The sequence below is a fragment of the Meles meles genome, chromosome 8, assembly GCF_922984935.1.
Source record: "Meles meles chromosome 8, mMelMel3.1 paternal haplotype, whole genome shotgun sequence".
Classification (NCBI taxonomy): domain Eukaryota; kingdom Metazoa; phylum Chordata; class Mammalia; order Carnivora; family Mustelidae; genus Meles; species Meles meles.
This window is the reverse complement of record NC_060073.1, coordinates 109,444,876-109,468,665: the sequence shown is the minus strand read 5'-3', so window position 1 is coordinate 109,468,665 and position 23,790 is coordinate 109,444,876. Positions and strand designations below refer to the sequence as shown.

General features: G+C 54.3%; 1 protein-coding gene and 1 long non-coding RNA gene across 3 annotated transcripts; one reads left to right on the top strand and one right to left on the bottom strand.

Moving 5' to 3' along the window:
- Window positions 1-500: 500 nt before the first annotated feature.
- LOC123949080 lies at window positions 501-7,760 on the bottom strand. Its single transcript, XR_006820018.1, has 3 exons — window positions 7,596-7,760; window positions 6,061-6,212; window positions 501-1,003 (listed from the first exon to the last, which is right to left on the bottom strand). It is a non-coding gene; the product is annotated as an uncharacterized LOC123949080 (long non-coding RNA).
- Window positions 7,761-9,528: 1,768 nt separating this feature from the next.
- HTR3A (5-hydroxytryptamine receptor 3A) lies at window positions 9,529-22,231 on the top strand. 2 transcript variants are annotated; one of them, XM_046016393.1, is made up of 9 exons: window positions 9,529-9,929; window positions 12,075-12,241; window positions 13,115-13,159; window positions 15,037-15,146; window positions 16,601-16,770; window positions 18,907-19,067; window positions 19,444-19,654; window positions 19,760-19,978; window positions 21,472-22,231. In XM_046016393.1, exons 1-9 carry the CDS (start codon window positions 9,863-9,865, stop codon window positions 21,768-21,770), a joined length of 1,449 nt encoding a protein of 482 aa, XP_045872349.1. In that variant the 5' UTR covers window positions 9,529-9,862; the 3' UTR covers window positions 21,771-22,231. The 2 variants fall into 2 exon arrangements, with proteins under 2 accessions (XP_045872349.1, XP_045872348.1); XM_046016392.1 differs by having other exon boundaries at window positions 19,757-19,978.
- Window positions 22,232-23,790: the final 1,559 nt, after the last annotated feature.

Genomic DNA, 23,790 nt, shown 5'->3' with positions numbered 1-23,790 from the left:
TGGTTTCTGCTTCTGCTTCCGCACGGCTTTCTCATCTCTCATCAAACCTCCTCTGCCTCCCTCTTAGAAGGACACTCATGATTCCATGTAGGGCCAACGAGGATAATTCAGAATAATCTATCTCACGATCCTTAATACAATCCCATCTGCAAACTCTCTTTCGCCACACAAGGTAACAGTCACAGGTTCCGGGGATTAGGACCTGAGTCTCTTTGGGGCCATCGCCCAGCCTACCACATGGGGCATCCAAGATGGGCTAGAAAGCTAAAGGGCGGCCATGAGCCAGCTGCACACATCTCCCGTGGGGCCCGAGATGGGGGGCATCCTCCAGGCCACAGGCACGTTAGGACTTCTGTGGCAACCCCTGGAGACCCTGTGACACCTCTGTCCCTCCAGCCATCTAGGAAGCACCTGACACACAGTGCCGCAAGCAGCATGGACTTGTCACGTATCAGGTAATCCATGTTTTAACAAATCTGTATTCAGCACCTTCCGTATCCCGCGGGAGGTGGTTCGGACCCGGGGCCGTGCCAGGTCCTCCAAGCAGGAGACTCGCTCAGCAAATATTTATTGAGCCCCTACTAGATGTCAGGCACCGTTCTGGGTACTTGGGAAATACTTGCTCCCTGCCCTCACGGTGCCGACATTCTACCAGTGGAGGCAGACAGTAAGGAGTCATCATAAGACAATCACATAGGATGTTCGGGGGTGATAGGGCCATGGGACAAAAGAAAAAGTAGGGCCAGGTAAGAGGGGTAGGTGGGACCAGGCAGGTGAAGCTACTAAGCGGATTAGTCAGCACCTTCATTGAACAGGTGAGGTTTAGGCAAAGACCTGAAGGAGGTGAGGGGGAATTAGCCAAGCGGACATCTGGGAGGGGGAGCTCCTGGGAGAGTAAAGAGCTAGAGCGAAGGTTCTAGATGGAGGGCGCAGCAGGCTGGGAGGGCCACAGCAGGTGAGTGGAGTGGGAACAGGACCCAGGCAGGCTGCTTCTGGGCCGAACCTGAAAGAGAGAAGACACAGTAAAACAAGCTCTCTGAGCACTGCTGTCTGGAGCTCTGGAAAGTCCTCCGAACTGGGAGCTCGTCCTGGGGCTGGGAATTGCATGGCCTTGCTGAGGTCCCTTAGCCTCCCTGAGACTCACTTTCCTCCCTTACAGATGGAGAAGCTCACTCCAATGAGCTCACTCCTCCGTCTGTTCAGAGGACCCCACCAAGCACGGCCGAGGCCCTAGGCTGATGGCACGTACTGCAGGCCCCAAGGGGAATCATGTGTGGCCTCTGCTCTCCCTGTCCAGGTCCTGCCTGTTCCGCTCTGCGCTAACATAAGCGAGGGTCTGGGCCTGCACGCAAAAGGGCATGATGGTGGAGGGACTTGGTGTCGAGGAGGAATTAGACTTCTCAATATCCCAAAGGAGAGCCCTGCGTGGGTAGAAGCTTTCGAGAAATACAGTGTAAGAAAGATCTCTGCAAAACTGATGGGCGGTCATGAAAGAGCCCCTCATCGCTAGGGGTCTGCAAGCAAAAGCTGAGAGATCATTGGTTGGGGATGTCCTAGAGATCTGGGTGCCAGAGGGAGGCTGGACTAGATGGTTCCTAAGGCCAAAGGGAGCTCTCTCTGATGTCTCTACCTCTGGAGGACGTTGGTGCAAAAGCAGGTTGTGTCTGCTGGGATGTGTTGAAGACCTTGCTTTTAGGCTGACTGCTCTCCCAAATGTCAAGGGGAATGAGACAATGATCCTTGAAGCAGGCAGGCCATGTGACCTCCTTACTGGGTCCTGCCTCTCTACTGGGTGGTGTTGGAAGAAAACTCCTCAGCCTAGTCCTGCTGTGGGGTCTCACTGCCTCGCTCTTCTTAGGAGCGAGGCTGGAATTTCTCCCATGCCTGTCCAGAAAAGATATTCAAATGGCCAACAGGTACATGAAAATGCTTTCAACATCACTAATCATCAGAGCCATGCAAGTCTAAACCATGATGAGGTTTAGACCTGTTAGAATGGCTGTTATCAAAAAGAAAAAAAAAAATATTTGTGAGAAGGTAGACCAGAAGGAGCCATCATGCGCTGTGGATGGGATGCCAATCGGGGCAGCCACTGCGGAAAACAGTATGGGGGATCCTCAAAAAAATTAAAAATAGAGCTACCCTATGACCCAGCAGTCCCACTTCTGGATATAATATTTGAAGGAAGTGAAATCACTACTGAAAGAGACATCTGCCCCCCATGTTCCTTGCAGCCTTATTCACAGTAACCAAGTTTGGAAACAACCTAAGTGTCCATCAGTGGGTGAATGGATAAAGGAAATTGCTCTCTGTATACAACGATTTATTATTCAGTCATGATAAGAGGAAATCCTGCCATTTGCAATGTGTTGCCCCTAAAGGGGATTATGTTAAGTGAATATAAGCCAGACAGGACGGTATTGTGCACTATATGTGGGAGCAAAAAAGAAGAAGAAAATTGAACTCATGAAGCAGAGAGTGGACTGGATGGATGGTGGCTGCCAGGGGGTGGGGGTTTGGGGTAGAGGGGACGTCGGCCAGGGGTCCAGTGTGCAGTTATCAGATGAGTAAGTTCCCAGGATCTAATGTGGAGCCTGGTGGCTGCAGGTGACAGTACTGTCCTGTCTGTGCGACATGGGCTAAGAGAGTAGACCCTAAGCCTTCTCACACGCACGGGAAGATAACTGGGCGAGGAGGTGGATATGCCCGTCAACTTGATTGTGGTAATCATTTCACAATGCATGTGTGTATCCAATCACCGCTTTGCACACTTTGCACAATTTTATTTCTCAGTTATACCTCTGTGAAGCGGAGACAGGGAAAATCCCCGCCCTTTGGAGCTCACAGTCCAGTAGGGGGAACAGATAATAAACAAGATACACAAACTGAGTGTGTGGGGTGTGAGATGGTGACAGACAGCATGCAGAAGGACTGGAGGGCGAGTGTGTGAGGGGTAATGTTGGGTAGGGTGGTCGGACAAGGTCTCGCTGAGAAGGCGACGTTAGAGGCGGGCCGTGGCAGCCAGGCTCACAGACACGCCCTCGCTTTCCAGTTCCCTCCCCTCTTCCCAGGCTCCACCCTGGGGCCCTCGGGGCAAGCTACCCCCAACCCGCCCCTTTCAGGCTCTGTGGCTGTATTTAAAACTCTTATAGAGTGTTCACAAGTCATTATTTCATTTATTTATTCATTCTATTGATCCCTTTTGCTTGCAGTGGGAAGAAAATGAACAGCTTCTGAGTCTAGGTTATGTGGGGGTGTTACACTCCCCCCCTACCTCACTCAGCCCATCAAAGCCTCACGGCCCGTGACTCGGGAAAACTGAAGTTAGCTGCTTCAGGTGTCTTAACCAGCGTCCTATGACTGGTAAGCTGAGCAACCGAGATCTGAGATCAAGTCTGTGTGCTTTTCTCATGACCCATGAATTACAAATTTTGGAATTGTGTGTTGGGGAAGAGGGAGCGGGTCTCAGGTTACCTGGGAAGGGGCGTGCGTAATTTGAACCAGGGAATGCTGGCATTGCCTTTCCCGTTCCAGATTCATGATTCCGGGACTGTATGATTCTCAAACAGAGTCCGTGAATTTGGCAGACAGGTGAACTTCGTAGGGAGAGCAATTATTCCTTTGTTCCTATTTGGTAGGTGATACGAGTGAGGCACCGAGAGAGAGCTCGGCTGGTTTGCCTGCGGCCACCCAGGAAGTTTACGATGGAACCAGGGCTGGAGCCGGCTTGGAGTCCATTCTTCCCCCGACCTCCTTTCAAAAACCCAACTTGTTGTTGTTGTTTTGGTTTTTTTTTTTTTAAGAGATGATATATTTACACAGTACAAAATGTAAAGGCATAACAGGCAGACAGAGAAAATGTCTCCCTCCCCCTGCACCCGATCCCCAGTTCCACATCTCAAGGCCGCTGAGGCAACAACCACTACTGTCTCTTGGCTCCTTCCCCCAGTGGATAAGGGAGAAGGGAGAAAAGAGAGAATCCCATCTTCACGGGCGCCGTCCTTGCTGGGCTTAGGGTCTGAAACCAGGCTCGGCCACCTGTTAGCTGAGTGACCTCGGGCGGGTCACTACATGTCTCAGAGTGGAGGCCATGTCACCCACCTCAGTGTGCTCTTGTGAGCATCAAAGTGAAAGAACGTGTGGGAAAATGCATGGAAAACCCGCATTCTGGGGTCTGGAAAAGCCCAGAAACGGTCACAGTGTTCTCCACACCTCTCGGAGACAGTGGAGAGAATGGATAGGAGATGGAACTCATTTCTACAGGATGAAAGGAAATGATCCAAATGGTACCAAGTGCAATTAAAGTTTAATATTGGAGGAGATTTTGCTTCGGAATCCCAAAGGGGCTTGTGAGGTTTCTTTCTTTGAAAAATTTTCGGAAAATACTAATAACAATATATTAAGACAGTAATCTTCCCAGAAGCAAGGGAATGGATAAAAAGTCCTCTCTGATCCTTTCCTCTCTAGAAATTAGACGTCAGGAAAAAGAGAAATTTAAGCCAAATGACCTTCTGTCCCCAGGTCCAGCTCTAGGGTGACCATTGGGCTAATGATCCATCACCAGCCACTCTAAGGTCTGGCTTTGCTACCCGCTTGCTGGTTCTGGATGCACCTTCCCTGGCCACTTTCTTCCTGGAGACCACCCTGGAGTCGGCTGTGTTGTCTGTGGCCAACAAACAGAATCTGACGGAGATTTGGGGAATGAGGTACGAGGGGAAGCTTCATTGTATAGGAAAGAGACATTCTCCAGAAGCTGGAGCATCTGGGTCTTGGATCCTTGCAAGGACCTGGAGTGAGACTGCTCCCTCCTGTATCAGGAAGGAGGGGAGGGGAGAGGAAAGGCAGGCCTTCCTCTCTGCTGTTTCTCACGCCCATGATTCCCTCATGGTCTGAGGGAAGGACGGCCACCTCCCCTGTGAAGACAAGTCCCCAGATCTCCAGAGTTTTGCAGCAGGAATGTCTCCAGGCAGGTGGGGCAGTGGGGCCAAGCAACCCATCACAGACCCTTGGAATTCACTTTCTTCAGGTGTTTTCTCTCTCAGACCATTGCTGCTGCCACCATTCTGGCCTAATCAGGAACAGAGTCCCCTTCCTTCTCCCTGCTTAGTGTGATGGATCAAGGCTGAGAATGCCCACATGAGCACATACTAAGGGAAGAGACAGGGGAAGAAAGCAAAGGAGTCTTTGCAGACTTGGTCTTATAGGGCTCACAGTGCTCCATTATCCCAGACCTGCCAAATCCCTCCTCATGTCCCCACAGTGCTTTAGAGGGTCCCAAAGGAGCAGCACAACTCCACAGGCCCCTTGCTTGTATTTCTTCATTCCTACTCCTTGTTTGTCTGTGTGGGGAGAGTAGCCATACGAGCACCTTAAAACAAACTCAGCCTCCTTGACCTTTAGGGTCAATAATCAGAGAGAAAAAACCCCACTGTGCCATTTCCTACAGGAGTCCCATGCTGTGTGCTTGGAGGACTATAAAAGCCCTCTTCAGGTGACAGGTGACAAGAAAAACCCCATTCCTTTTAAGGAAGTCCATGCACCCAGACTCCGCGGAGTACTATTACACTCCAAAAATTCTAGCATCCCTTCCGTACCATGAGGAGGGACTACAGTTTCCTGGTCCCAAATTTACCGTGAAGCCCCATAACATAGCATTTGCAGAAACGGAGTCTACTCTATTGGGGCCAGGATGGTAAAGGGCAGTATTTCTGAGTCCACTCTGTCCCGGGGCAAACAACAAACATAATGGTCCATAAAGTTATCATGTATTCTTACTCATGACTACTCTCTAATAAAAATATCTTTAATTCACAGACTTATGTGGAGCCATCTCAATGAGCCTGCCCTTTCAATCAGAGCAATCAAGGTAGGCATCTGTACCTGGGATTGGATCCAGAGTCCAGTTAGCCTGGGTCTCAAGCCTGCAGAATGTTCTGGAACTCCGTGACGTCAGGTGGGTCCAGGTTTTTGAGTTTGTAGGACCAAATGTCTCACCCCCCATTTATCAGCTACATAATTCCACAAAGGTTGCTAAACTTCCCTGTGCCTTAATTTCCTTACCTGCAATGTGAGAGTCATGAGATCTTCTTCACAGGAAATAGAGGCGAAATACGATAACGTGTTTAGCACAGTGCCTGGCACACAGCGAGCTTGGTACGTGGCAGGGATGGTTGGTGGAGTGGGGCAGAACAGGCCACTCCAAGGACCAGGGCCTGGATAGAGAAAAAGTCATGCTGGGATATGATGGGACACCAAGGAAAGCTAGGCCAGCCCTTCCCTAGCAGGCGGGCGTCTAGACGGGCCAGATGGGACTCCAGTTTGCAGATTTTTTTTTAAGTTTATAGGTTCTAAAAGGTCAGGCTCTTTGGTGTTAAAAGTTTTAAAGACCAGTAAAATTTACAGAAGATGTGAGACACGGCTGTCTTGGAAAGGCTGGAGCCAGGAGCCTACAGGATCTCTGCTCAGTCCATAACTGGCTGTGGGAACTGAGGCAGGTCACGGAGGCCCTCTGGGCTCTGTATTTTCACCTGGAAAATGGGAGCAAGCCACATGGTAAGGGGTAGGGCAGTGTGTGCCGGCATGAGCCTGGGTTCGTAACCACCTGATGACACGACACGGAGTCCCAGAGCTCTTTCCAGGGTTTAGACCCAGGCTGATTGACTTCTGGAAAGCCCCGAGCACATGTGTGAGCCCCGTTTGGCGTGCCGCAGTGTTGGGAGCAGCTGGACACAACGGAAGGCCCCGGGCTACAGGTCCTGCATTCTTGGGGCTTTTCAGTCCCCACGTTGGACCGCTGCCATCTGCGTGTCTGCCTCCACTCCCTGGGAGGAGCCCAGCCGTCTGCAGCCAGAGCTCAGAATCAAATTAGCCAACCCTCTTGCTTTCCCCTCGTCCCCACCGGCCAAGGAGAGTTCATCAAGGCCTCGCACTAATTTTTATCTTGTTTAAAAGGGACAAAAGTGACTCCGCAGTTTCACCAGAGGCAATTTACACCCCGCCACTGGCCACAGCTCCAGCTGCCCCCTGTCTGTTGTGCCATCAAATCCATTAATAGGAAATTTCTTCAGGGGAAGCTTCTTTGCAGCCACATTGGAGAGGCACACAGGCAATACATCTCCATTCCAGGCCACGGCCTGCCCGGCTCGCTCTAATCCTATTACCTAAGGAGCTAATTCTCTAATGCACACGCTGTACCAAGACATCCTCTCCCCTACCCCACCCCCAGCTCATTTGGGCAGTCCCAGAGGATTCCGGGAGCTCAGCGCAGAAACGAAGCCTTCGGGCTCAGAGCACAGGGCCTCCACGCTTTCTCGCTGCCCCTGCACGGGTCTCGGCACACGCCACCCCACAGTGTCGGAGGGTCAGCCCCATTCAGTCCACATCCCCCCCACCCCACTGCTTCCCAGTTCAGCCTCTCCTGCAGCCTTCTCTTCCTCCTTCTGTGTCCCTCTTTGTGTCTCCTTTTCTCCTGGTCTTCTACTCCTAGCTTCCTTTTCTTTCTCAGTTTCCTGCCAATTTCTCTTTTCTCATCTTCCTTTTATTTTTTACTTCTCTCCCTTCTCCTTCTCCAGATCTCCCTTTTCCTGTAGTCTTACCTTCTGCTTTTTCGCATCCTGCCTTGGTTCTGCACCTCCTCAACAGGTTCAGGGCCAGAGGCTCCTTCCTGCTCTGTCTCCGGATGACTTGGCTCTGTGTCAGGCGTGGGCTCCAGGTCACACTGGCCTCAGCTGGGAGCAAGAGATGAGGGAGTGCTCACAGGGAACCTCAGGGAGGACAAAATGGGGCATTGGGGTAGCAGTTAGGGCATGCAAGGGAACAGCTAAATATTGTTTGTTCTAGAAGGATGAACCCCCAAATGGGTTACTGCTAAGCACCGAACCTGGTAATGCCCATATGAAGACACCCCATCAGGGAATGGTATAATGCTATATGCAGGTTTTATAATGCACAACAAAAGGAAGTCCTTCTAGAAATTTGCAGCAGATTGCTAAGTGACAGTGGCCAAAGAGGGAGGTGAGCTTGAGCCTAATAATCTTTGTGTATCACTTCAGATGCTGGGCCCTAGGGTGCACTTAGAGGTCCACAAGTGCCCCTCCTAAGTTTGAGCCCCTTCAGGACCTCAGCCTGGAGGCCTGGGGGCAGCCTGGTTCTTGCCTTGCCTTGTCCTGTTGTCAAGCTTGGAGTCTGAATGCATTCATTCTGGGGTGGCGGGGTCTGGCTCTCTAAATTCCTTAGAAGTTTGGGGGTGCCTATTTTCTCCTACCACTTGCCCCCATCTCCATTCCTCCAAAAGGAAATCCTAGAAGTGATTTTCCTCTGAGTCGTGTAGTAAGGAAGCACGTGACTTAAGAGAAGTGTAGCCCAACCTCCTTGAGCTTGACTGAACATTCCAGGACCAGACTCTGGCTCAGAGCCATATGAAGGGACTGCATCGGTGAAAGGTATAATGCTAAATGCAGATTTCATCCTATGCATGAATAAGGGGAAAAATCCAGACAAAACCAAAAAGGATTCATCCCTGCCCAAGGTGATTTTTTTTAACTTAATTGCAATTCAGAAAACTCCTTCCTCCAGGTTTCCCAGCTTATGCCACACTTAAACTCAACTGGAAAATAAATTGAAAGGTATAAAAATGTTTTGCAACTGAGGCTTGCCATGATCTGAATACAGGTGCTTTGTGCTTTGAACGCACTTGAGGTGGGAAAGTCCGCCTCTACTCCAAACGGTGACGTGGGAGTGGGCTTCACTTCAGTTCACAGCGATACTCTTCTCAGACAATTTTGTGGGCACGCGGTTGGGTATCTGAGGGATAGATCCTTTCCTATTCAATTTACAAAGGAAAGAAACACTTCTTCGAGGAAAGCATTTCAAAGGTAAGTGTTGAGAATGCTCATGAATTGATATTAAGCAAAGACAGGAGTGGGGTGCAAAGTTAAAAGCTTGGTATATTTACTTCACTGCATAGAGATCACAGAAGAAAATAATAGGGCAATACACAGCAAAATATTAACAGTGGCTGTGTCTGGGTAGTAAGGAAGCCCACGGACGATTTTTAATTTTTCTTCATATTTTTCTATAATAAGCATGTGTTATTATTATATTTTATAACATATTATTATATATATTAAATATATTAACATATTTGCATAGTATAAACTACAGATACATATATGTATTGCTACTTAAATATTTAAATTTACATATTTAGATGAAAAAAATAGATAAATACTTAAATAAGGACAAAAGAGCAGACATGGGCTAACCTGGGTCCCCCTCCTCTGTCCGCAGAGATGCCCGGTCACCTGCTTGGCTAGGGGTTCCCCTCCCCTCCCCCTGTGGTGTAAAAGAATAGCCTTCCTGCTCCCACAGCCTGGCCCCTCCCCTCCCTGCTCCCACCACCTCACCTCTGCCCGCCCCGGCCCCATGCTACCAAACCACACCGGACGTAAATGAAGGCAGGAGCCCGAGCACCTCCCAGCAGACAGATGCACCTTCCTTCAGGGGCTCCAGAAGTTACTCCCAGTTACTCCTTGGGGAATTTGGCCAGACCACCTGCCTGGCTGGGTGGCCCGAGGCCGGCCCGATGACATCAGCTGGGCGGGCTCCTTTCTCACTGGCTCCCTCTCCTTCCCTCCCGCCCTGAAACCTGATCCAGCGGAAGGACTGATTGCAGGAAAACCTGGCGGCCGCCCAACCCCAGTGGCGGGGGCTCCGTGAAGCAGCAGCCTCAGAAGGTGTGGAAAGCGGCCCGGAGAGGCAGGCGGCCTGGGACACACGAGGCCGGGAGCGTGCGGGCAGGCTGCGCCCTGGCACGACTCACCCCGGGCTCACGCCCAGCACCCCACACCCAGAAGAGCTCACCATGCTGTTGTGGGTGCCACGGGCACTGCTGGCCTTGCTTCTGCCCACGCTCCTGGCACAGGGAGAAGGTAAGGGGATCGGGCACACGCATACGACTTGCTGACCCCTGCAGACAGGGGCGGGGGTGCTTGATTCCCCGAGGGCTTGAGGGAAGCAGGGTTTCGGGGTGGGTGCTGCTGCCCCAGAGTCAGGGATCGTGCCGCAGGTGAGCATGAGAGGAGTTTAAGGCACTGGGGTCCACCTCCAAAGTTGGGGCGGTTGAGTGTGGGTGGGGCACCGGGGCTGTTGAGAGGGAGCCAGCAGCAGCCTGGTACACAGCAGCCAGAGAGGGGCTCCTCTCCCTTTTCCCTGCCCTAGACCCATGGAATGGCATCTGCAAGGTTCCTTGGAGCTGATGCAGTGTACCTCTTCTTGTTATCAGCGGGAATGCAGGGGTCCAGAGAGGGCGAGTCATTCACTCACGGTCACACAGCGCCTTCGCAACAGAGTGGAGACCAGAACAAACATAGCCATCTTTCCTCAGTTCTCCTAGCCTTTTTGCATGGGTTCCCTGGGCCTCCTTTCCCAAAGTTCCCTTCCAGAGCTAAACTCCAGCGACACCAAACTTTTCACATTCCCCACCCACCCTTTCCTGCCTTCCTGGGATACAAGGTGTTGGAGCCACCGAAGGATCTGTTTCCTTCGGCTACACACAATATCGATGCCCCATTCCGGAAGGTCATCTCCCCATCCAGAGCTAGGACGGAGCGGGAGCTGGAGCACAGACAGTTAGGATGCCGCCTCGGGCTGGACAGATAGGAGAACTTAAGTGCACGATGGTTTTCCTGTCCTGAGCTGTCCCTGGGGAAGCTCAGAGGGACAACCGTCCCAGGCTGCATGTTAAGACTCTGGTCTGGGCTTCCCTGGCTGAAGAGAAGTACTGTCCCTTCCAGCAACGACTTTTCGCCCTGAGTCCCGCGGGGCGCCATCTGATAAGACACACAGAGACTGGGTGGAATTTGAACCTCTCTCCCTCCACTCGCGGGCACAGGACCCACCTTCCCGAGCCTTGGGGACTCTTCTCTGTAAACGATGCTGTCAGGACAGCCACCCCAGGGGGCTGCTCCGAGATCGAAATGAATAATATGTTCCCGGAGATGATCCCACAGGAGACTCTCAATAAATGGTCTTCTGGCCTCCTGCCGCTCTCTGCTCTTCTCTGTCGTTCCGAGGGAGACGGAGAGTTTATCAGGGACCGGGCAGGGAGAGGAAGGGGGGTCTGTAGGAGCAGTCGTCTGTGTGGGTCGCACACATTACAGAGACAAGAAGAGAGAAGAGGCGCCTGCCAGGGCAAGGACCCAGGCGGCACCTGCTCGTCCTCTCACAGCCCTCTGGGGCTTTCCCCTTCTCTCCCCTGTGCCTTTCACCTTCATACTTCTTGGCATCTCTCAGGAAATGCTTCTGCTATTTCCCAGAGGGATGACAGGTACACATAAAACCCCCACAGAATCGGAAGAGGCCTAGGAGTTGGGTTTTCTCACGACTCTCTGGTCCCTCTAGGCCGCCGGCTCTGGGGACAACTCGGTTTCTCCCCACTTCCTGTCCACCCCACACCTAACCCTCTTCCTGTCTTCACCAGATCTGCCCACAGAGCCTCTGAAGGCGTCCCGCCCAACCCGCCCCCAGGAGCGTGTGTTTGCGGCTGAGTGGGGGGATTCTGCCGGAAGGGAAAGGAACGTCAGCGTTCCTGGAACGGCTCCCTTCTTTCCTCGTCAGTCGCAGGCTGGGGTCAGGGAGCCAAGGCACCAAGGCAAACCCTCATGCGGACCTCGGGGCTTAGAGATCGTGTGCTTGGAGCCGCCTTTCCTCTTGCAGCCCCTCTGCTTCCAGGACCGCGTCCTGGGGCCACTCCTCCCTGGCTCCCCAGGGCCCCCCACCCGTCCCCTTAGACGGCCCCTTACACCTCACCTGTCTTGCCGGCCCGGCCTCTGCAGCCCAGAGAGCACCCCCCTCGCGTACGGGAGCGTACCCGTCACCCTGAGGAGACAATAGCTTCAGATCCGTTGTCTCTGCAGACAAAATGCTCCAGTCGTGGGAATTTCAGTCAGTGGGCAGACCTGGGGATCTGAGGTGGAAAGAGTGGAGACATTTCCCTCTTCACAGCTTTCAAACCAGGGCAAGAGAACCGGGGGAAGCCTCGGGCTCTGAGGCCCACTGTGAACGGTTCTCCCCAGCCAGGAACCGGAGGCCCCTCCAGGCCCAGAACACCTCCAGGCCGGCTCTGCTGAGGCTGTCAGACCACCTTATGGCCAACTACGAGAAGGGCGTGCGGCCCGTGCGGGACTGGAGGACGCCCACCACCGTGGCCATCGACGTCATTATCTATGCCATCCTCAGCGTGGTGAGCACAGGGCCCCAACCTGCCCCGCTCGGAGGTAGCCCTTTAGGGGTGGGAGACCATGGAAGGCCAAGTCACCCCCTGGGCAGTACAGGGGCCATTCAAGGACCCAGAGTACCTGCGACCTGGCACAGACCCGTATCAGGACAGACGATGTCACCCAACACCTGCACAGCTGCCCAAACCAGAAAACGGGGTCACCTGTGTGGCTGCCTCTCCCAACCTTATGGCTAGAGACCCACTTTCCACTCAGTGTGTCACGGTCACCACGTCTCCCTGTGAGTGCTGTGAGGCTTCAAACTGCCCTGTTCCTCTCCAGGCCCAAGCTGTGTTGCACGGGCCCCATACACGGCAGGTGTTGCTGAAGGGTTGCTGCACAATGAACCCGAAACCACTGATGAATCTTGCTCTCGATGCGGTCTTGTCCCTCTTGCCGGCACACTAGGGCAGGAGGGAGATACAGATCCAGACATATACGTACATACCAGGCATACAAATACATAAAAACATACAGACGGAGAGAAGATATTGTTTATATGTCTATATATGTAAAATACATGTAATATGAGACGTATATATATAATGTGCATAACAATAGAAAATAGTAGAGGATATATATACACACATATATACGCTTTCATATATACATATATAAATTTCATATATATATACGAAATTTTTAAAGAATTGGTTGTATTTCTTTCTAGACGTGTCTAGTAAAAGACCACCTCTTCCTGGCTGGCCCCCTTTCCCCTTTCCTTCACTCTCACTTCCCAAAGGACTATGGACACAAAGCAGCAGCTCCTGTTGGGGTGTGGGTCAGGGCGGACGCCCGCCCCCGGGGCCACCGAAGCTGAGCTCCCTTTCCCTTCACAGGATGAGAAGAACCAGGTTCTGACCACCTACATCTGGTACCGGCAGGTAAGCGACCAACCGCACGCCCACCCCCCGTGTTCTGAGATCTGGGCTTCTCCTGCCAGGAAGGATTCCTCCATCTCAAAGGAATCAGGAATCTCAGAGGCCTTGGTGAGGGAGAGGGAGGGGAGAGGTTCGGAGGCAAGCTCATAGGCCCAGGAGTCTGGGCTCCTCTCATCTCAGGACCGGCAGTGGAAGGAAGCGTGGCTCTCAGTGGGGGAGGAATCCTCCAGACCCCTCTGGTTTCTGGGGATTTTCACAGCATCTCAAACAACAACTTGCCCAGCCGCTGTTGATGGACTATCTGTAGTGACCGGGAGCTCGGTGGGCAGCAAATGCACTTTCCGACAACTCTCATTGCTAGAAAGTTCTTCTATCTATTACGCCAGATGCGATGACCACCAAATTGGGCGATTGGCAGGGGGTGACTCCATCCACCGAGTCCTCACCCCCTCGGCCACCTCCCCACTCAGTTTCTGACCCACATTGCTCCGGCGCCGGTGGAAACTCTCAGGCCTTTACAGCACGTCTGTGGAGAGCCAGCAGGGAGGGTGGCCAACAGCGCAGGCTGCTGCCCGCGGGCTGGTCTGCTCCGGCAGCCCCTGAGCTGGGGGACAGACCTGAGAGCCCGGAGAGGACCACAGTGGCTGGAGAGCACGGGCAGGAGGACGGGGCCAGTTCCTAGAGGTCAAACGTGAGAGAGGCTCTGTCTGGGGGGCACGCCTGGCACACGAGGGTCTCCGTGAAACCCCTCCTGCTCCTCATGAGCACACGCCACTACCAGCCGCTCATGGGACCGGTGGGGGGCGGTGTGGAGGAAGATGCGGGAGTATGGATTCCCGTGCCCCTCGGCCTCACAGAGATCTCTCACTATGGAGAGCACCTGTGTCAAGGGAAAGGGCCCAGCCCAAAAAGGCAGCCTGGAGCTCCTTTCCTGGGACCTCGGGTTAGATCCTACCCCTGGACCTCAGGGTCACTTGTCTGCCCAGCAGCGAGGGGACACCAACCTCTCACGTTCCAGGGACTGTGCTAAGGGGCTAGAATCAGAGACGCAAACTAGACTCAGGTCCTGCCCACAGCGAGCTCACAGTCTAGGGGAGCCCCCCCACATGGGCAGACCCACGAATGCAGCAAGAACAAGAGGCCAACCACGGGAGCAGAGGAGGCACCTAAACACCCCACCTGGGCTGTAGGGTCCTGGAGGGTTTCTGGAGAAGGGAGCGGACAGATGCGTTGGTAAAGTCTGGAGGGACGAGGAAGACCTCCCTCGGGGTGAAGACGGGGATTGCGGTGTGGGAGCGTGGGTATAAGAGATGTGGGGGGTTCACCTCCTGTGGCTGGAGGTGAGAAGCCACAGAGACGCAGAATTCACGAGGCTAGAGAGAATGCTGGGGGGGGTCGGACGATGCGGCCCATTGTAGGCCATGAGGTCGAACTCTATCCCAAGGCAAAGTTGGCGACTGGAGTTCTAAGCGAGGGAGTGACATTTAGATCAGTCATTCCGACAGGATGGTGAGCAATGCATTGATCCAAACTTAACAGTAACCATCTCTAACCCGTGAGGTGCGTGTTAGTATCTCAGTTTACACATGAGCAGACCAAGACCCAGGAGGCTATCTGTCTAAGATGCCTCAGTTGGCGGCTGGGGTTTCACACAGGAGAAATGGCCCATGCCTTCCCTGGGCAAGGCTTCATCTGCCTGGGGCACACCTGCATGCCGGGAGTGTGTGAGCACACAGAGGTGGGGGGCTCTTGTTACTGCCGAGTGATCGGGGACACCAGTACCCAGATTCCCCCCGAGCGGTGACGTCACCCCGAGTTACCAATGTCCCCCGACCTGAGATGGAGGGGGCGGCCTGTGACCATCCCCACTCCTCCCCTAGTACTGGACTGACGAGTTTCTCCAGTGGAACCCCGAGGACTTTGACAACATCACCAAGCTGTCCATCCCCACCGACAACATCTGGGTCCCAGACATTCTCATCAATGAGTTGTGAGTGCTGTCATCCAAACCTGGGCCGCCCGGTGCCTCCGGGGCGGGGGAGGGGCAGGGCGTGGGGACAGGACTCCGCAGCGCAGGAGAGGTCCCACCCCGCCTGCAGCGCTGTCAGGTGACTGCAGGAATCTCGTTGGGCCCCAACTCCCCTTTGTGCTTGGTTTGTTTTCTCCTTTCTTTCTCTTTTCTTCTTTTTAAAACTCCTCTTTTTCTATGCCTGATGTTGAAACCTTGCTGTCCTTGGTCCGAGGGCCCCCTTCCTGGAGAGGGGAACCTGAGGAATGAATCCCACTGTTAACAGGAGCTGAATGAGGGGCAGCTGCATTACCAAAAGGGGTGAAGTGCCCCAGGGGTCACCACCTTGGTCACAGAGCGATTTGGAGCTGGAGAAGCTCAGACCTCTCAAGTCATGCAATGCCTGGCTGGCTCCAGCTTGCACCCCCAGTGAGAAGTGGTACCCCCAATCCTTTATTACCAGCAGCTGAACACTGTCTCATGGGGCCCCCAGCTAACATCCGTCCCCCCATCCTTCAGGCTCCTTCAGGCTCTGCTGCCTGGGCTTCTGAGTGCTAGGGCATGGACGAGAGCTGGTGGGGGGGAGACGGACGGAAGGAGGAAGGGGCCCAGGGCCAGTAGCCTTCCACTCAGTAGGCACTGTGTCGTCCGATGCCTGGGGTCCCACTCACACTGTTTTTCAGGGAAGGCAGCTGACCTGGAGCCCCATGACCTGCACAGCTCAGGCTGCAGGGATCCCAGTTCCTGGCTGGGTCTCCAGTTAAACTGTGAAGCAGCCTGAATCTTGATTTCTCATCTGTCAGCCTTGTTCCACAGGAGGTTACAGGCTCGGAACACCCAGCTCAGGCCATTCCGTGCCACGATGGCCACTTGGGAGAGCCTAGGGGTTGGGTATCTGCCAAGAGAGTGGGCTAAGTCTTGCAGAACTTTCCACCTTGCCTCATTTCTTCTCCATGATTTCTCTAGTTGATTCTCCTCTAGGCAAGATCATTCTCATGTCCAAAGGACTACTAGGGATGGGGAGCAAAGAAAAGCCCAGGTCAGGATGGAACCCGAGGTCCTGCTTTCCTACTGAGACTACCCATTGCCACTGAGCCAACTCCTGGGGACTGAGCTCTGCCCGGCTGGGGGGTGGTGGCATAGGGACAACTGGGCATGCGTGTTAGAGCCAGTGGCTGTGAGGTACACGGATTCCCTGCCTTTTTGTGGCGAGGTTGCCAAGGGAAGAAAGGAGAAATGCCCTTACCTCCTTGGAAGGTAGCCCTGACAATGGCAGGTAAGAAAGCCTAGAAGAGATGAGAAGGCAACTGGGCAGGTTGTCCTGCTGCCCAGACCCTTCCAGAATTTCTATCCCTGCTGGGTTGCTCAGAGACCTTCAGACTCCCAGAGCTTGACCTGCTACTTGAACCCCCAAACTGACCCTCTTCCCTGGCCAGTGTGGACGTGGGGAAGTCTCCAAGTATCCCGTACGTGTACGTTGGGCATCACGGCGAGGTCCAGAACTACAAGCCGCTTCAGGTGATGACCGCCTGTAGCCTCGACATCTACAACTTCCCCTTCGATGTGCAGAACTGCTCCCTGACCTTCACCAGCTGGCTGCACACGAGTGAGCGCTGCATGGGGCTCTGGGAGGGGCAGGGCATGGCGGAGGGGGCAGCCCTTAGGAGGCTCTCTCCTTTATCCAAGTCACTCCCTGCTTCTTTTCTTAATGCCTCCGAGCCTGGTCTCTTCCTCCAGACTGGGCTCGGTGCTTGCCCTTGCTGCTCCCTTGGTTGTCTTCAGGGTCCAATGAAATTGTGTAAACTGGCAGCGAGACACTCAGTAAGGCCAGGACAGGACGTGGCCCTAAGTGTCCCTCATTTGTCTTCTCCACTGACACACCCCCTCTTCTTTCTCCCCCTCAGCCCTCTGCAGTAATCTCCTAGCCAGTCCCCCTCCAATTCATGCTCCCCACAGCAAATGGCGAGAACTTACTAAAATGCAAATCAGACCTTGTCCCAGCTCTTGCTTAAAAGCCTCAGTGGCTTCCTGGGACGCCTGAGACAGAATCCTTCACCTGGCTCGCAGGGCCTGCCCTCGACTCACCACAACAGCCTCAACCCAGTGCACACTCCCCTGAGTTTGGCTCCAGCCCCGCTGCCTTCCTTTCCAGGCCCTGAAGCCCCTTGTTCTCTCCCTTGATCCCAGGCCGCTTCCTCTCCTGGGCCCCCAGCCCCTTCCTCCTCCCTCTCCTGCTCCCCTCCCCGCCCCACTCCTGCCCCAAACCGCTCCTGGTACAGTCAAGCCCCCTGCTCACCCAAACCCAGCAGCAGCCCAGTGCCTCGGGGAAAGCCGGCTCATCCCCAGACGAGGTCCCCCCTTGCCCAGTTTGGAGCACCCTGTTCCCCCCACTTCCATTGCACACGTAGGTGCTTGTTCCACGTCTGCTTCTCTAGCAGAGAGAAACCAGAGAGGGCAGGACCACGATTTCTGACCCAGCGATGGGTCCCCAGGACAGTGCCTGGCACAAAAGAAGGGGCTCGGCCTCTTTTATTTAGTGGGTGAATGCCAGGTGCTCAGTAAATCCCAGTGAGGAGAGCGTCAGGCTCCTGCAGAAAGGCACCCTCGCTCCTGTCTGACTGTATCACATTAACTGTACATGACAAAGGAAACACACAACTTCCTTGGGCAAAACCCAGAAGTACAAATAATCTTGGACTTTTGATCTCTACCTACTGTGAGTCCCAAACTCTTCCCCAGAAACTCCCCACACCAGGACGGCACAGCTCTTATAAGTATAAGCTTCACATGGCACATTCTTCCAGATCTTTCTCTGTGCTTGGCCTATACACGGGAAGACACATCTGTGGAAAGCCCATGGGACTTATGTCACATGCTTTCATTTTACTAAATGCATCATTCATGCGATTGCTACCTGGTTCTTTGCACTGTGGGAGGTCTTGGACGTTTTTCCGAGTTAGTGCCTATTTACATCTTTCTCATCAACGCCTGCCATGGGGTAGCTTGGGGTTTGGAGGCATCGTAATTTAGTAAGCCTCTTCCTCATGGGTGGACACGTAGCTCTCCCCGTATGATGCTGTAATGGACACTCCTGGCCATCTAGTATGTACCTGTTTCTCCAGCAGGGATGCAGACAAGTAGAACTGCTATTCTCTAAGTGAGGATTTCACTTATTCCCCCTAGTTCTTCTTTATTCTTCCTTTCTTTCCCTCTCTCTCTTTTTCTTTCTTCTTGAGAGAGAAAGTGCACACGCGTGAGTGGGATGGGGGACAAGGGAGAGGGAGAGAAGGAATCTTAAGCAGGCTCCATGCTCGGCATGAATGTGGGGCTCCATCTCAGGACCCCGAGACCATGGCATGAGCTGAAATCAAGACCTGGATGCTTAGACCTTAGATCACATTTAAGGGCAGGCAGCCCTATCAGAGGAAAGGTGAAGAATTTGATTTTTGTTCATTTCCTAAATAGGTGACCCTAATGGAAACATAGAAGGTTTGGAAGGGGTTTGTGCACAGCAGTGGGGGGAGACAGAGAAGGAGATAGGGAGGAGGAGAGAGGGGGCTTTCTACTAAGTCGTTTGTCTGGTTCTGGCTCTTTGCATTTCACTGTGTGTTTTCATGCACACTGTCGCTCCCCTCGCTACTGCCCCCCCAGGTGGGTACCGTGTGCACTGTTACCTCATTTGAGCTAAGCCCCATCCCAGGGTCTGCAGCCCCCAGAGCCGGCTTGCTTTCTTCCCTCTCAGTCCAGGACATCAACATCTCCCTGTGGCGCCTGCCGGAAAAGGTGAAGCTCGACAAGACCGTCTTCATGAACCAGGGCGAGTGGGAGCTTCTGGGGGTGCTGACCCAGTTCCGGGAGTTCAGTATGGAGGACAGCAGCCATTACGCAGAAATGAAGTTCTACGTGAGTGGGACTGGGGCGGGCACAGGGGGACGACCCCCGGAGCTGCGGGTCGTCAGACCCTCGGGGACTCCGGGAGGCATGGGGCGCAGGGTGGGAGGGGAGAAGATCTGCAGCCCTTTTCCTAGCCCAAGGGTCACACTCATGCCTTGGAACTTCAGGGAAGCAGGTGGGGAGTAAGGAGTGTCCCTATGCAAGTAAGCTGTCCCTTACTGCTCCTTGGCCGCCACAGGCCTCTATCCAGAGACAGAATGTGAGGTCGGTCCAGTCTCCTCTCTCAGCAGTCTGGCCCAGAAGCTCACAAAGCGAGGGGGTCCGGGAGGGGCTGGCGGTTCCCGTCTGCCCCGGCTTTCCCCCACAGCTCCTGTCCTGGTCTTAGGTGGTCATCCGCCGGCGGCCCCTGTTTTATGCGGTCAGCCTGCTGCTGCCCAGTATCTTCCTCATGCTCATGGACATCGTGGGCTTCTACCTGCCTCCGGACAGCGGCGAGAGGGTCTCCTTCAAGATCACGCTCCTCCTGGGCTACTCCGTCTTCCTCATCATCGTGTCGGACACGCTGCCGGCCACAGCCATTGGCACTCCCCTCATTGGTAAGCCCCCCTGGGGCAAGCGTACAGCGTGGCCGAGGAACCGAGAAACCAGCCCCCTCCCACCTGTGCTGTGTGTCCCCCACCCCCTCCCCATGTGCGCAGGAGTCTACTTCGTCGTGTGCATGGCGCTGCTGGTGATGAGCTTGGCCGAGACCATCTTCATCGTGCGGCTGGTGCACAAGCAGGACCTGCAGCAGCCCGTGCCCGCCTGGCTACGGCACCTGGTTCTGGAGCGGGTGGCGCTTCTCCTTTGCCTAGGGGAGCAGCCGGCTTCTCGAAGGCCCCTAGCCACCTCCCCAGCCACCAAGACTGACGACTGCACAGGTGAGAGGAGAAGGGGGGTTCCCACACAGGGGTCTGGGCCTGGGGACTTGGTGGAGAGCCTCTGGCGGGCACGGCGGGATATGCCAGGGTCGGGGCAGGGCCTCAGAAGTGGGTACTGTCCTGCGCATGGCCCCCATCCCCGGCTTCATGGGAAGGCAGCGGAGTTCAGCTGAAGGCATCAGCGGGACCCTTTCCACACCTTCACCTCCTCTCATCATCCCGGGGATGGGTAGGGAGAAGGAAGGGGTTCCAGGGGCGGAGCATGTTGGGAACTGAGATTCCGGGGCTGAAAAGAGCCCTTCTCCGAGATGGGCCCTAACAGGGAGCAAATGCATGCCTCTCAGACAGCAACAGGACTTCTTCCCCAGCAGGGAGAGGTCTGCAGCCAGGATAGCCAAAACTCCTGCATTCCATCAGCTCAGAGACCAGCCCCCTTTGAATTTCAAACACCTATGAGACAGAGATACGCGGGCGCTGGGGACACGGACAGTGGCATCAGTTTTCCCTGAGACATCGTTACAGCCACTGCCTGGTGGTGGTGGGCGGGGTTCGTTGTGGCTCATAGATGTATTTGTCGAGCACTTCGGGCCAGGCGTGAGCATCTTCTGTGCACCACCCCAGGCCATCCTCAGGCCCCCTAAGAGCATTCCCATCCTCATATGCCAAATGAGGAAACAGAGGCGTACGGCCGAAGAGCTTGCCCTTAAGTCATAGCACCAGGAACTGGTGGAACTGAGCGGAACCCAGGCCCATCGGCTGCTAAGCTGGTATTCCTAACCACTGCACCCGCTTTTGTCCTCCCTTCTGGCAAGACCTAGGCCTTTTCCAGAAGGTGTGTGGCTAACCTAAGACCACCTCACCATGAACAGATGCGCTGGTACACCAGCCTCACGCCCAGCTTATCTGCTCACCTGCAAGGTGGCCGTAGCTGGAGGCAGATTTCCTGGTGCAGAAGGCCTTGGGTCAGAGTCCTGGAGAAGAGGACAGCAAGGCCTGTCGGCGAGAGCCGTGGATTCACAGCCCAGATGCCTTAGGCCTTGGTGGCCTCACATTTAAATGATGCCCTGGGTGTGACCGCAGGCTCCTCCCTAAACCTCTGTGAGCTTTAGCCCCTTCCTGTGAAATGTGCAAGTAATTATCACTCCTACCTTGCCTCTCTCATGGGCTGTTGTGAGGCTCAAATGAAATAATATCAAATTGCTGGAGGAAGCCCAGGCCTTTAAAAACGTGCATGGGAAGAAATAAGCACCAGATTCACGATCTCGGTGACCTGGGGAGAGGATAGAGGATGTGAGTGCAAGGGGTACACAGAGTCTCCGACGGTGTGGCTTTCCTTATCTGTTGAAGTCACGTGGTGCGCCCACAAATAGGTGAGTTAACCTCTATAGCCTTTCTGTCCAAAATTGTTCATAACAATTTCTCCAAGCCACCGCGGAAGCAGAAAGGATGGTATTCGCGCTCCCTCCTTTGCCAATGCGCTACCCTTTTTCCAGACGTGGGAAACCACTGCAGCCACTTGGGAGACCCCTGGGACGTGGAGAAGACCCCAAGGGGCCGAGACAGCCCCCCCCCACCACCACGGGAGGCCTCGCTGGCAGTTCGAGGGCTGCTGCAGGAGCTGGCGTCCATCAGGCGCTTCCTGGAGAGGAGGGACGAGAGCCGAGAGGTGGCCCGGGAGTGGCTGCGCGTGGGCTCCGTGCTGGACAGGCTGCTGTTCCGCGTCTACCTGGTGGCGGTGCTGGCCTACAGCGTCACCCTCATCACTCTGTGGTCCATCTGGCAGTATTCTTGAGCAGGCACGGCCCAGCAGGGGTGCGGGAGCGTCAGGCGCTGGCGAGAACAGGGATGGGTGCAGGGCCCAGAGGGTGCCACAGATGTCTTCTAGACCCTGTCCAAAGCCACTGTGTCTCAGCAACTCTGCACCAGGGCCGAGACTTCCCCAGAACGCTTGGCGTTCAAGACCCTTTCACCCCCACCTCCCACCCCCAACTTACCACGGCTTTAAAACATGCTGCCTTAGATCAGGACCAACCCAGGCATTCCCTGCCTTCATTCTATTCATCTAAGCCTCAAGCCTCGGTTTCCCCTTGTCCCCTCCCTGCATACGGCACTTTGGACTTTGGCCCATCTCCCTCCACCTTGGTTTTAGATTTGAGGCAAACCAGCTCTCAACCACAGAGGGCTGACCACACCTCCTGAGGCTGCCCTGACCTTAATGGCTCCTTCCTCGCCTCACCTGTGGCCACTTCCCAGCGCACAGCGCACTCATGTTATGTCAGATGACGGGGGGCGGGGGGGGGGAGTGGGGAGGGGTGCGGGCAGAGGGGGCAATAGAATACAGTGAAGGCCTAGACTCACTTTTTTTTTTTTAAGATTTTATTTATTTATTTGACAGAGATCACAAGTAGGCAGAGAGGCAGGCAGGTGGGGGGGGGGGAAGCTCCCCGCTGAGCAGAGAGCCCGATGCAGGGCTCGATCCCAGGACCCTGACATCATGACCCGAGCTGAAGGCAGAGGCTTAACCCACTGAGCCACCCAGGCGCCCCCCTAGAATCACTTCTTAACCCTTTGTCAGCAGCTGGGTGGGGGAAGAAGAATTTTAAAGTTACTGGTGGAAAGGAGGTAGAGGCATTATTGTGGTTTCAGTTGTTGGGTGTTTCCTGCCCCATGTGAATCGGGAGTTGACCAAACAGGGGCTGTAAGACACAGGAGGAGGTAGATTCCAAGGTGGGAAGGACAAGGACCACCACCACTTAGCCATGGAGAGGTGAGGAGCCGGAAGGTCGGTTCTGTTAACCCCTAGGAAGATGCGGGAAGTGTCCTCAGGGTCCTGTTACCATTCCTGGCTCCTGGTCTCTGGGGGAAGCTGGGAGCAAACCCTCTCCCTGCTAGCGGATGCCGCAGTGGAGGCAGGGACATCAGCACCACGGCCAGCACTCGCTGGTCTGGTCTTTGGAAGATGGGGAGGAAAGCCAAGACTTGAGTTTAACTATCTCCTTTGGGAACTCTCCACAGCCAGCTCTGGGCACATTCACCCAAGAGCAGGACCATTGGGAGGCAGAGTTGGGTGCAAGGTCTTTGGTATGACTTCTCATATCCTGGTCCCCTCTCCCAAACACCAGGGTTTACAAGACATGCTCAGGAGTGCCCCAACTCTGTGATTCCCTCACTCCATTATCTAACAAGTGTTCAGAGGAAAGGAATGTGCTAGAATCCGGCAAGAGTGACCTGAATGTCACAATGTTTGCTTGACTCTTTCTCTGGCCCACACTTTCTCTTTCCAGCCCTTGCGCTGCCTGTCGCTCGGAGGAAGACATGGGGGAGAGGGACTGAGCCTGCCAGTCTAAGGGGAAAGGACCCAAAAGGAGGAGTATCTGGGACGAATGTTCTGGGTTGGCCAGCCATGAGGGCTTCAGTAAGGAACACCTGAACTTATACCTTCTTGTGATCCCAAAGTGCAGTTCTAGCGTAGACCATCCTGGGAGGCTAGGAGGACGCCAGCCCTTGGCCCTTGGGAGCTTCAAGACTGGGAGAGCCTGCAGACTGTGGAAGGGAACTGAATCTGTTCTAGCTTCTCTCAGCTTCTCCCTATGTTCCCCAATATGCAAAATGAGCTCATTAAATATTATTTAACTGGTTGCTCGTTCCTAAGGGGGATTGGGAATGAAGTTTCACCTGTTATTTCCACCCCAGACATATGTACTTTTGCTGTTAATTAGGGATTTAAATTTATCTTTGTTTCGTTTTGGGGCGGATATCAGGGTCCTCCTCCGGCAAAAAGCAGGAGACTGTGGGGGCTGGGGATTGGCTGC

Bases quoted from the DNA above. Each gene is read 5' to 3' on its own strand.
- HTR3A (XM_046016392.1), top strand. From the start codon at position 9,863: ATGCTGTTGTGGGTGCCACGGGCACTGCTGGCCTTGCTTCTGCCCACG. The intron at 19,068-19,443 runs GTGAGTGGGACT...TCCTGGTCTTAG, and splicing joins ACGCAGAAATGAAGTTCTAC to GTGGTCATCCGCCGGCGGCC. The intron at 19,655-19,756 runs GTAAGCCCCCCT...CCATGTGCGCAG, and splicing joins CATTGGCACTCCCCTCATTG to GAGTCTACTTCGTCGTGTGC.